The sequence below is a fragment of the Alligator sinensis genome, unplaced genomic scaffold (genome assembly GCF_000455745.1).
Source record: "Alligator sinensis unplaced genomic scaffold, ASM45574v1 scaffold210_2, whole genome shotgun sequence".
NCBI lineage: Eukaryota > Metazoa > Chordata > Crocodylia > Alligatoridae > Alligator > Alligator sinensis.
Window position 1 is genome coordinate 1456706 of NW_005841946.1, and position 11161 is coordinate 1467866.

The following is an 11161-nucleotide window of genomic DNA, read 5'->3' on the forward strand; positions in this document are numbered from 1 at the left end:
GTCTACTCCTCCTCACACACCTGCACACAGGGGACACTTTCATTTGTGATCATTCTCCACTGTCTTCTCATCCCTCAAGCAGCACTCCCAGGCCCCCGGGGTGGACAGCCTGACTCTTTTATTCATAGTTCCAGCAACATCAACACAAATCCGTGGGAACTGATCGGGTAAAACAGGCCACTTCAGAACGACACCACTGCAAGAAGTTTGATGTTCCATCCAGGAACAGCACACACCAACTGCAGATGCTTCCTTAGCCCGATGAAGGGTATTTATACCCGAAAGTTTGCAAAGAAGAATTTTTCCAACTATCAGAGTTGGTCTAATAAAAAATATCAGATTTACCCAAAGAACCTTGACTGCAAGAAGAGGCCTTTCCCATTCAGAGCACATGCGAATGAGCTCACCCTGTTTGTGAGACAAGTACTGCTGCGCTTCACCATCACGGGCAAGTTTGGCTGATTTCAAAGGGAGTGAAGTCTACAGCACTGCAAGCAGAATTGGGCAGCAAATCTGCCCGCTGGGACAGAGGCAAGATGGAAAGTCAAAGACTTTTAGTGGGAATGACACTGTGTCAATGGCACTTGATGTGGGGAAGGAGGTAATGAGTATGAGCAATCCTGTGACAATCCAGACATATGTGCAGATGGTAAGGAGTACTCTCTGCCCCTCCAAGACACCATTAATATCTGTCTGTCTTGGCCACGGCATTCCGATTTGTTGACAGGCTTTGGCACCCTAACCACAATGTGGATGACATGTTGATTAGGAGACATTTTTGGGGGTTGGCAGCACACCAGGGAAGCAGAGATTAGATGCCAAAGCCACAGCAGGCCCCAGCATGCCAACACCCTGCCAAATGTCAGCGATGCGCTGTTCGCACGGCCCAGGAAAAACAACGCAACTGCCCTGTGGACTTTGAGTAGAACGGGTAGAATGACCTTGACTTCTGGATGCACCTCTCTGTCCTGAACTAACTGCCTCCGTGAGAACTTAGCCAACTGTAATATTTGTGCGGTCCAAAAAAGTTTTCTAACACTCCAAGCATGGAGTATAAAGCCATGCCGCGTGGCGCATTAATGCTGACACACTTTCCCTGAGAGGTTTTGGCAACATCAAGTCCTGAGGGAACCTGGATGGTTTGTCAACGGACTTTCTCTGAATGACAATCCAACCAGTTGGTTACACCTTCTTACAGTGGTCCCGGCATCAGGGGATGGGGATGACTGTTGGATGCAGGTTGTAGCTGGGTGCTAACTGGGCTGTTTTATTTAAAAAATTAAGTCTTTATGATTGGGGCAATACATCTAAAATACCAGCATGCAGTCATTTAGTAAGGACAGGTATGTGCAAACCTCCACGTTTCATTCAGGTAGGAGTGAGAGAGGGGGATACTTACACATGGAAAGGTTTAATTCCAGGACCATAACTGGCTTCAGGGACTCATGTAGCAGCATAGCAAATGCTGGCTTGAAGTCAGATTTGGTCAGAAAAACTAAGTGGACCCTGATAAGGTGATACTTTCCAAACTCCTGGGAGACAGGGGCTGCATCTGAAGGGTCTGGGTAGAACATATATTTAGCAGAATATAGTTCTGTTCTGTTATTACCAACAGGATGGGGGTTACACTATGTGCCACCAAGTTTAAGGTCCACTATAAAAGACAGCGTTTAAGAACCACTCCTTTGCCCTGTAAAGTCAAAGCACTTGCTTGTAGCAACCACCCCGCATCTCATAGCCACAGCGTGCCAACTGGCTGTGCACATAACCTTATATCCCAAAGGCACAAGATGGGTTAGGCAGCTTTAAGAAGATTTTCCAGAAAACAGCTATTATAGATTTGTCATTGGTGCCAAGAGACCAGAGAGAAATGCGCTTTAATAAATTGCCTAAATATGCATTTATCTTGACAACAGAGCCACTTTGATCCTCTGAGCACACCCGTGTCTCAGAGACTGTAATAGCTCTGAGCAAGCAATTGCAATAGCTTGGATAAATCTGAATTTTATTACTTTCCAAAAATGATTTTTGGGGGAAAGGGAAAAAAAACTGTACCGTTATCACCGCCCTCCCCGCATCCTCATTTACACTACACAGACCCCCCAGAAGCTAATCGTCAGAGAAGTCGAAGAAAGTACAATTTGAGCCCTTTGTTCAGACGTTTGAAATTGGGTCATATTTGCAAGGGCAGAGATCTGTTCAAGTGGGAGGCAGGACTCGAGTCTTTAATACGCCTGGGGTTCTGGTGCCGGGTTATCTTAACCAAGCTGCATTTTTCAGTTGTGTCATGGAGGCCTCAGGCTAAGCATCTTTTGAGCAACACAACGGATCTGACTACAGAAACAGCCCATGCTGAGATTCAGCCAACATAAGCCAGAACACTTAAAGCTCAAGCTCATCAGGTGCCCTTGATCCACAGGTTACTTTCTCCCAATGCCTCCTATATGTGACACAGCAACAACAGAAAACTACACAATAACCGAGTGCACAACTACAACATACGTGAGAAATACACAGCAAATTGTGTCACCGGTGTGGATAACTGTCTGTGAACACACCACAGCACGCTGCTGAGAAGGCCACTTCCCTTTCTGCAAGTGCTAATTTGTTAGTTCCTTCAAATTTATAAAATACAGCTCAAGAAATTCACGCTGTGCTCTGGGCACCAAGCCCATAATTAAAAAGGACAAAACAAACATATTCAGCCAAAGCTGGACATAAATTGTTCTCCCTGTCTGCCCTTCCTAACAGCTTTAGAGAAGAAAGAAGAAAGGCAGCCAGGCCCACAATAGGTTAACAAAACTGGATGCTATCCAGGGATCCCTCCAGCCTGCCAGTAGCTCTCTCGGTCTTGTTTATACATCCCGGTCCTATCGAAGTCAGCCAGAAGGGTGACTGGTGTATGAACAATTTAGCGTGGAGGAAAATGAGGTGGGGCTTTCGCATGTGTCATCTGCTGTGCGGTAACTACCCCTACAGCCACACTACATCTGGACTATCCCAGCTAAAGACTACCATCCATCTCCTTCTCATGGGGTAGATCGTAGCAGGAGGGCATCTGATTGCAACGATAGCGTAATACTTTTACTTCCCTTTTGTTCACAGTTGCAGGCGCCATGCACTGTGATCCCAACATCTCTCACAAAATAAGGTGCCCGGATGGGGAGCAAAGGAGGCCGAGGTGCAGCAGGGAACATTGCTGGTGCCCCGTTTTCTCTCTGAAACAATGACGCAGCATGATACTAAGGAGCAACGTATACTGCTGGAGATGCCATCTTTCAGGTGTGAACCCAGTCAGAACTGCCAGGCTTGCTGAGCTCACAGGAGATACAGAGTACTGGGTCCACCCAGCCCAGTAATCAGAGAGCAGATGCTAAGGGGAAGAGTATCTATACAGGATTTATTCAGATCTGTTCCCTGCCCCTCTTCCCCTATAGCTTCCAGAAAGTCCTGAGCACTTGTGTTCAATAAAGGTCACAAGGCACTTTTCATAGGAGCAGCGGCATTCATGTCCACATCCTGGTCAAACTGCAGCCTTGGTAGCTTCGCTCTGCCTACCTAAATTCTCCCCAGCATGACCGGCCAGCTGCCATGCCATGTCAGGTTCATACGATGGGTTGCAAAGCAATTTGTGAACCTCCAGATGAAAGGAAATATATGCAAACAGGGTATTTGAGAGTGGGTTTGCATCCCTGCAGTGCATTTCTCAGTAGATGACCTCTCTTACAGAACCAGCTTTTGACCTCAAGCAGTCCAGTTTCTTTGTGCAGCAACATACAAGAATATCACAGAAATATCACACCCTTGATTTAGCTCTGGTCTGGATGGCAAAAAAAAAAAAATATATAAACCTCCAGTGACTTTGGTGCCATGAAAGAGGACAGACTCACTTGTCTGGGGCTGTAAATATTTTATTAATGGAACGGCCAGTTCTTAGAAGCTTTGCCTTTATCTGGTGATGGATCCATTCTGTTTTAGGGACACGGATAGTTTAGTTCTCACCGGTTCACTGGCTTGAGGTAAGGTTTAGTGGACAAGCCAAGGCAGAATGCAAATAATTGGAATTATAAAAAAAAAGGATTATTCTCACTTCATAAAGAACAGACTATGTCTTTACTGTGAATTTTGCTGGCAAAAGATTTAACTTGTTTGGACTATTAACAATGAAAGAACATGCAACATAAGATGTACCGTTTACGTATACCTGGTGAAAAGCACTTATCTGGAAGGTCTGACATAGCAGTCACAAAAGAGAGGAAGGATGAGAGACATGTAAAAGATTCCCTGCTCCCCATAAAAAATAGTGTATGGAGAAACCAATGACTGTATAAATTATTTAAAAAAAACCCTCTTTAAAACAAAGTATCCCAATATATTTTAAACATAATTATATAAACATGGTGTGACGTACTAGTCAGAGATGGAGCAAACAGATTCTGATCAAGTTTACGGACCCATTCTGTATAATCAGAGCATTTCTTGGCTGGACCATTGCAATGTCTTTCTGGGAAATGGATGCCTAAGAAAGTCATCCTGCTGTCAATCCAGGGAGGACTTGACCGGAGAGATGTGTGAGCCCAGCAAAGTGTTGGCATATGGAAGAGGCTGTGATATGAAATGCAGGTGGATACAAATAGGAAGAAACATCTCATTTAGCAAGATGGGAAAGATCTAGCTTGTTTCACCGATTAAAACTGACTCTGGCAATGACTTGCCTGCGATTTTGGAAGAAAACATGTATCCAGTGACCCCACGCTAGTTCAGGTGGGTGCCTGCTTACAGTCCCTCTGAGCAGGTGCCTGGGTTTGCTGCAGGGAATACTGCATGGCCGAGGACACTCTGGGCTAACTTCAGACCAGGGGTGAGCAGGTCAGATGCACTCATCCACTCATTCCAGCTCTGAGTTTGGTGCTCCACTCTCTACTTACAGCTAAATCTATGGCTGGACAAAAACAAACAGCAACTGGAACCAAAGAGTAGCTCAAATAAGTTTGCTTTAGAGCTTTGATCTAGCAGATTACCCAATTCATCACTTTACATCTGTACAGAGCATAAAAATATTGCAATGAGGACTTATATCAGGTGTGAGCTAGCATAAGAGTATTGAACCAAAAATGGCTTCTCCTTCTCTGAGCTACAGAAACCTGTGTCCTTCGAGCTGTGAGCTCCTGCCATACACTCGGAAAGGCTGAATCAGACGCACTTTTGCTAAGAAGCAGGCCTCCGCATCCGGATCCCACATCAGTCCCCATTCATAAGAAGTGTTTGAGAGTATTAATATCACCATTTGTTTAGTATCCTTTAAGACTTAATGATTAAGAACATGATCTTACCCAGACCAGAAGCTACTACACATATTGCTATAGAAACCAATGGACAGTGATATTAAAGCTGTCAAACTCAGGAGCGGATGCTGGATGGTACCCTGTAAACTCTGCCCAAGCTGTAAAAATAAACTTTAGTCCTCAAGGTTTGGCAAAACTGGACTTGCAGGACGGAGGAGCTCCTGGAGGCAGACGCTGAGCTCTATCCAGCCATGAGACACGTCTGACAGCAAAACAGTACAAACAGCTTCTTCTCGCAGAGCTTGCTGGATTTCCCCACCTCGCAGAAATTCTTGTCAGCTGCGGGGCCATGGTGCACAAGAAGAGAAAACGAGGAAACAGATTAACTTTCAAAACAAATTAACTCTCTCCTGCAGTTAGCAGTGCAATTCACCCCCTTGTTGGAGGCGAGAGAATGGAAAATAAGTCACTTTTTAAGAGAACCTTCACTGGTTTTTAGTGAAGGAACGAAGAAAGCTTGCGATGATGGGATAATTAGCCCAAATAGAAGATATAATGAAATGCAACCCCTTGTGTGTACCCGAGCTATAAGCAAACACTTATCAGCCTTGCCTGGTGACCTTTGTTTCTACTGCAGTCATCAGGCAGATGCCATGATGGGAGAAGTTACAGTGCTATTCGCCGAAAAATGTTCAGGTCAATAATTCTGCAACTTGACTTCATTCTAGTAGGTCATCCCACAAATATGAAATCACGGCATCCGAAGCAATTATATTAACCCTGTTTCTGTTGTGAGGAGAGAAACAAGGGTCGGGAGCTTTTTGTTGAAGACAGTAAGAGGATTCAAAATGCAGTTAATTTGGAAAGATCCACCTGAAGACCCTTCCCACGGTCCCTACACTTTTTTTTTCATATCCTCTCTGATTTGATTCCAAATCCTGTTTCATTTGAATTCCAGAAAAGCTTATTGTCATCAACAGCGTCATCTAGTACCTTTTTAGCCCTGACATATCCGAGGTACTTTGCAGACCCATAGACGGGGAAAGGCCCTGCTCAACAGAGTACACACTCAATTCTCAGCTCTACCAAGGTATGGGGAGGGACAGCAAGGCAAGAAGATGCCAAGACAGGACATATTAGAGCAGCCACAGCTCCACTCTCTGCGTAACCAGAGTGCAGCCTGCTCCGGCCATGCCCCGAGAGGCAGGAGATGGTGGAGTGGGATACACAGTGCTGACCCTCCTGAGGGACCCCTGATGCCAGGACAGGGGAACCCCACATTCCCCTTGAAGGCAGCTTTAAACCTCATTTGTGCTACTGGGGCTTGAGTTGGAGCCCAGGATCTATTATCTTGGGTTAGCAGGCAAGTACGTACCATTGATGCAGGTTTCATTGGTCACGCATGAACCCCGGAGCAGGCTGAAACCTTCCTTACACTTGACACAGTTCCCCACCGAACCTTCACAGACTGAGCAGCTGCTGTCACACCTGACAGAGACACACACACACGATCCCAGTCAGCACTGGGACCACAGCTCGCCCAGTCCAGCATGTCAGGCTGCCGGACATCTCTGATAACGTGCTTAGGGACGCTTCAGCGTCCAGGCAGAATTCAGCCATGGAAGACAACAGATCTGTATCCCTTTGCATGTACACTGAACGTGCTCCTCTCTCGGTGGGAGACTTGAACAGATGAGAAAGAGAATAAGACCCTGGGCTGGAGACTGGAGTCTTCCACCTGCTTCACATTCGTTTATGGGCAGAGGTGCCTTTGTTTCCCTGCTTTCACCTAAGGCACGTTACCGAGGGTTTCTGGCTTGCAAGTGTGTGTCTGGCTTTGAAGCAGCGGTTCTACGAATCCCCCTCTCCTACCAAAAATGGCTTTGGTGGGTCCCTGCTCAGTTTTTAATGGACAGATATCCCCCCACCTCAGAGTGTCACCTTGGCCAGCACAAAGGGGGGTACTGCAGCAGCCTTCTGACTCTTACAAGGGGTTCCTCCAATGTGCAGGCAATGAGACTGCACTAGTTATCCCACAGACCCACCCCAGATGTTGACTCACTCCAGATGTTGACTCCCCGGCAATACAGTCACTTGAAGCACTCTGTACTTCAAAGGGACAGCAACAAGAAAGGGACAGGGAATTGTCTGGAGGGAGGACCCTAAACTGTTTGGATCCAGGCTTGTTTACTATGGAAAATATCTCATATAAGACCGCCTTGGTGAAGGAGGAGTTTTGGCTTCTGAACTGCATGGGTCTGAAGTCAGTGGTGAGGGTTATAGCAGCAACTTCCACTTACAAACTATCCTCAGAACAACTCCTCCTCTCTTCTCTTTAGCTCGGCTTCTCCGTCTTTAAGCTCAAGATAATTATACTGACTGGGCACATTTACATGAGACATTTACTGTGCAGTTGACTAATTAATGTGTCAGCATCTACACGTGTGCCCCTAAAAGGACACAGGAAACTCATAACTCCCCAGCAGGGTAGGACTTGTAACTGCTGAGCTGGCTGGTTGGGGCACGGGGGCTGCCTGCTGGCTAGCTCCACACTAGAGCACCCTCGTGCCCCAGCCAGCTCCTCTGCAGCACAATGAGCCTGGTCGGAGCAGCTCCAGGCTGGCAGGCTGACCCCCCAGCCCTCCTACCAGCCGGGGCTGCTGCAATCTCACTCAGTTGTGCTAGAGCGTGGGCTCACGTGTAAACTGTGCTCCTGGGAGCTTCCTAAGAGCAATAAACTGTGGAGCAATAAACTCCGCAGTTTATTGCTGGGCACTAATGGCATGTGTAGACGCGCCCGCCTTCTCCTAAAGATGTTCTAATGTTCGCTGGCTGGACTAGTGTCATAATAATACTGACTCTGGATAGCCAGCATAGCCCAGCTGAAAAGTGCTACACAGGAACCGGGTGGTGTATTATCGAAGGTGATGGTGCACGGAGCCCATCTAACTGCACTTGGCAGCAAACCCTGCACTCTGTGTCTTCCCGTCACCTAAACCCAGCATCATCCTGTATCAGACTTGATTCACCAGGCAGGAATACAAGGTCTGAGCTCTAGGTCTAGCTCTGAAGCCGACTCACTACATGACCCCAGCCAAATCTTTCACTAGCTAGTTCCCTGCTCTTGCAGGGGCAGGACCCTGAGAGTGCCACCTCTTCCCCTGGGTTTGGCTTGGCCAGGCTAGAGTATTCCTGGTGTTTCTGGCTTTCTGCCGTGTTGGTGTGTGTGTTAGGAATGGAAGCAGCGAGTCTAGGCTTTCCTCAGGGAAATGATTACATGTGAGTGCATGGGCTGGGCCTCAATGGCCCAGGAAGCCACTTTCAGTCCTGTGTCTGTACCGCAGGACCAGTGTTGCCCATCAGCCCCGGTCTGGTGAGGGACTAAAACCCACGATTGTCTGGTCCCCAGGCAACATGCCCAGCTTGTGCACCTGGACTCTTTCCACTAGTTTCCCTTGAGGTGAAGGCCATGTGATTCAACAGGACTCAGGGCATGTTGAACTTCTCCTAGCTGGTCCATTAAACAACTTCATCTGCAAGCTCTTTCCTAGATTTTGATCCGTGTTCCCTGTGAAATGGCTCATCGCGGCTCCGCACCCATCATGGCTTTATTCAGTTAGCTCTTAAGGCTGGATCACAGTGAACTCCATCGTGCCAGTTTAAAGGGGACGGTCTAGAGGAGGGCACTGTACCTTTTGCAGAGTTTCTGAGGGATGCCGTTCATCTCTTCAGGGTAAAAACCCTCCCGGCAGGCAGGGACACATTGCCACTCATGCAAGTGTAAGTCTTTGGCACATGGCACGCATTCCTCTTTGCCTGGCTCTAGGGAGCATAAGGGAGAAGTGAAACATTATAGTCAGCTCCCGAGACAATTGCTGCATTGTGCGAGCAGCCCGGGACCAGAGAGGAGTGAGGACCGCTCTGGAGGGATTATGCAGCACTCCGCTGTGCACCCCAAAATTGGGGGGAATCAACAACTTGCCTCGGAGAAATAGCAGTGCCAGCTCCTCTGTGGTTCCTTGGCTCCTGCATGCTTGCCCTCAGCCCTGCCAGGGCCCAGGTCACCCCGCAGCCTTGCGGGGAAGCATGGCTGGGCAGTGAAATGCAGCCTGACATTTATAGGAGCATCCCGGCTGAATGAGATCTGGGTGCAGGCAGCCTCTGATCTGCACCGTCTCTGACCACGTTTGCCCCAGTTGCCAGATTGCCCGAGCAGAGAGACAGAGGACAGCACGTCCTCTCTGCAGCAAACCTTCCCCCTCCCAGCCCTGCACCTGCTGCTGCAGCCCGTGCCCACCGTGCCTCTCCCCATCTCTGCCCAGTCCCTTCTCCTCTCTGGGTCTCTGCTTCTCACTCCCTCTCCTTCCCACTCCCAGGATAGCTCTGCGGAGACCGTTTGTCCTGTCTGCAACAGCCCCGGAGCTGGCTACATCTACATAAGGACAAAGAAAGAAATTCCTTCCTGACCCCTGCAAGGAAGACCAGCTTGTGCCCTAAAGCATGGCACTTCCCTCGGCCTCCCACCCTTCCCAGCTCCCAGGGTCTTAGCAGCTGTATTTGTAGCAAGGCTGCATTTCAGGTGCGCAGCAGGGGGAGAGCGTGAGGTGAAGGGAAGGCCAGCTGAGATTACCTCTAAAACCAAGGAGAAGAGACCTACTTTGCTTCTCCCCAGCACTGATATGCAAGAACTAGAGCAACAGACTGCAGACTGATTAAAACAACATTAACTAAAGACCTTCCATACCCAGAGCAAAAGCCGACCGAGAAACGCTTATGTGAGCCAGGGAAACGTGAAAAAGCAAGAAAAATGAATGCGGCATACTGCATTTATGCTGACTGGAATAAGAATTAGAAAGGGGGTAATTTTCTTAAAAGATTAAAAGTCAGTTCCCTTACACGCTTTCTAACAAGATCAATGAATATTTTGGACTTAGTCCTAGGAAATTAACCGTGTATGATAAATGAGATTCAAGCCAGAGAACACAAATTGTCTGGAGATCATATTATCATCAGATCAGGAGATGCTTTCGAGACTACATGCCAAAGTTAACAATGCAAAATAATTGGACCTTTGCAAAACAAAAAGGCAAACAATAAAAAGGGATGCAGAGCAACCTCGGAAAGCTGATGGGAAGGAAAGCTGTCCAGGAAAGGTCTGAGGAAAATGCTGGCAATATTAAAGGAATGAAATAGGGGAAATGGGTATTTTTAATCTGAAACGAGGGTAATATAAAAGAACCATGAGAAAGTAAGTAGGATCAAATGGGGAGATGCCTGGCAGCTGCAAGAGCTGTGCAGCCTTGACAATGGTCTTGGGATGGTCTTGCAATCGCAGCAGGGCTGGCAACGCCCGAGCAGTGGCAGCTCCAAAGCATGCTGGAGACACCAACGGTAGCCACCAGCAGCTGCCTTCAGGCTCCTGGGGCCAGGGCAATGCACTCATGAAAAAGCCAGCTTCACAACAGGCTGGACTGCCACGGATCAGCAGCTCCAAAGATCAGGGTCACAGCTGCTGTGGAGCTGGGTTTTGCATGGAGTGAGATGCTGCAGAGCCCTCTCTCTCACCTTCATGGGCTGCTTGGCACAAAGCACTTACTTTGTGCATGACAGGTGCCACAACGCCTGGAGCCCAGGAAGCGTCAATGTGTCTGCGGTGTCAATGGCTCACGCGCGGAGAGGGCTGGCACCGCGGTTGCTTGAAGGAGTGGCTGGCGGGCAGTGAACATACCTGCACATGTCTGGCAGCTGGCCTGGCACCCCTCGCACTTCCTGGCCTCTCTGCTGAGGTACATGCCGGGCTGGCATTCAGGGACGCAGCTGTCTCCTGACAGGCTGTTGGCAAAGGAGAGAAAATATGCACCAAACACCACTCTACA

General features: G+C 48.1%; 1 protein-coding gene across 1 annotated transcript in view; it reads right to left on the reverse strand.

The window, feature by feature from the left end:
- Positions 1–3899: 3899 nt before the first annotated feature.
- The window catches only part of PCSK6 (proprotein convertase subtilisin/kexin type 6), a 101848-nt gene continuing 94586 nt past the window's right edge, over positions 3900–11161 (reverse strand). Inside the window, exons 18-21 of the mRNA XM_025199551.1 lie at positions 11014–11117; positions 8978–9107; positions 6661–6773; positions 3900–5624 (exon numbers count right to left, since the gene is read on the reverse strand). Of these exons, the coding sequence (XP_025055336.1) occupies positions 5527–5624; positions 6661–6773; positions 8978–9107; positions 11014–11117 (445 nt within the window). The 3' untranslated portion in view covers positions 3900–5526. The remainder of the gene's footprint in view (positions 5625–6660; positions 6774–8977; positions 9108–11013; positions 11118–11161) is intronic.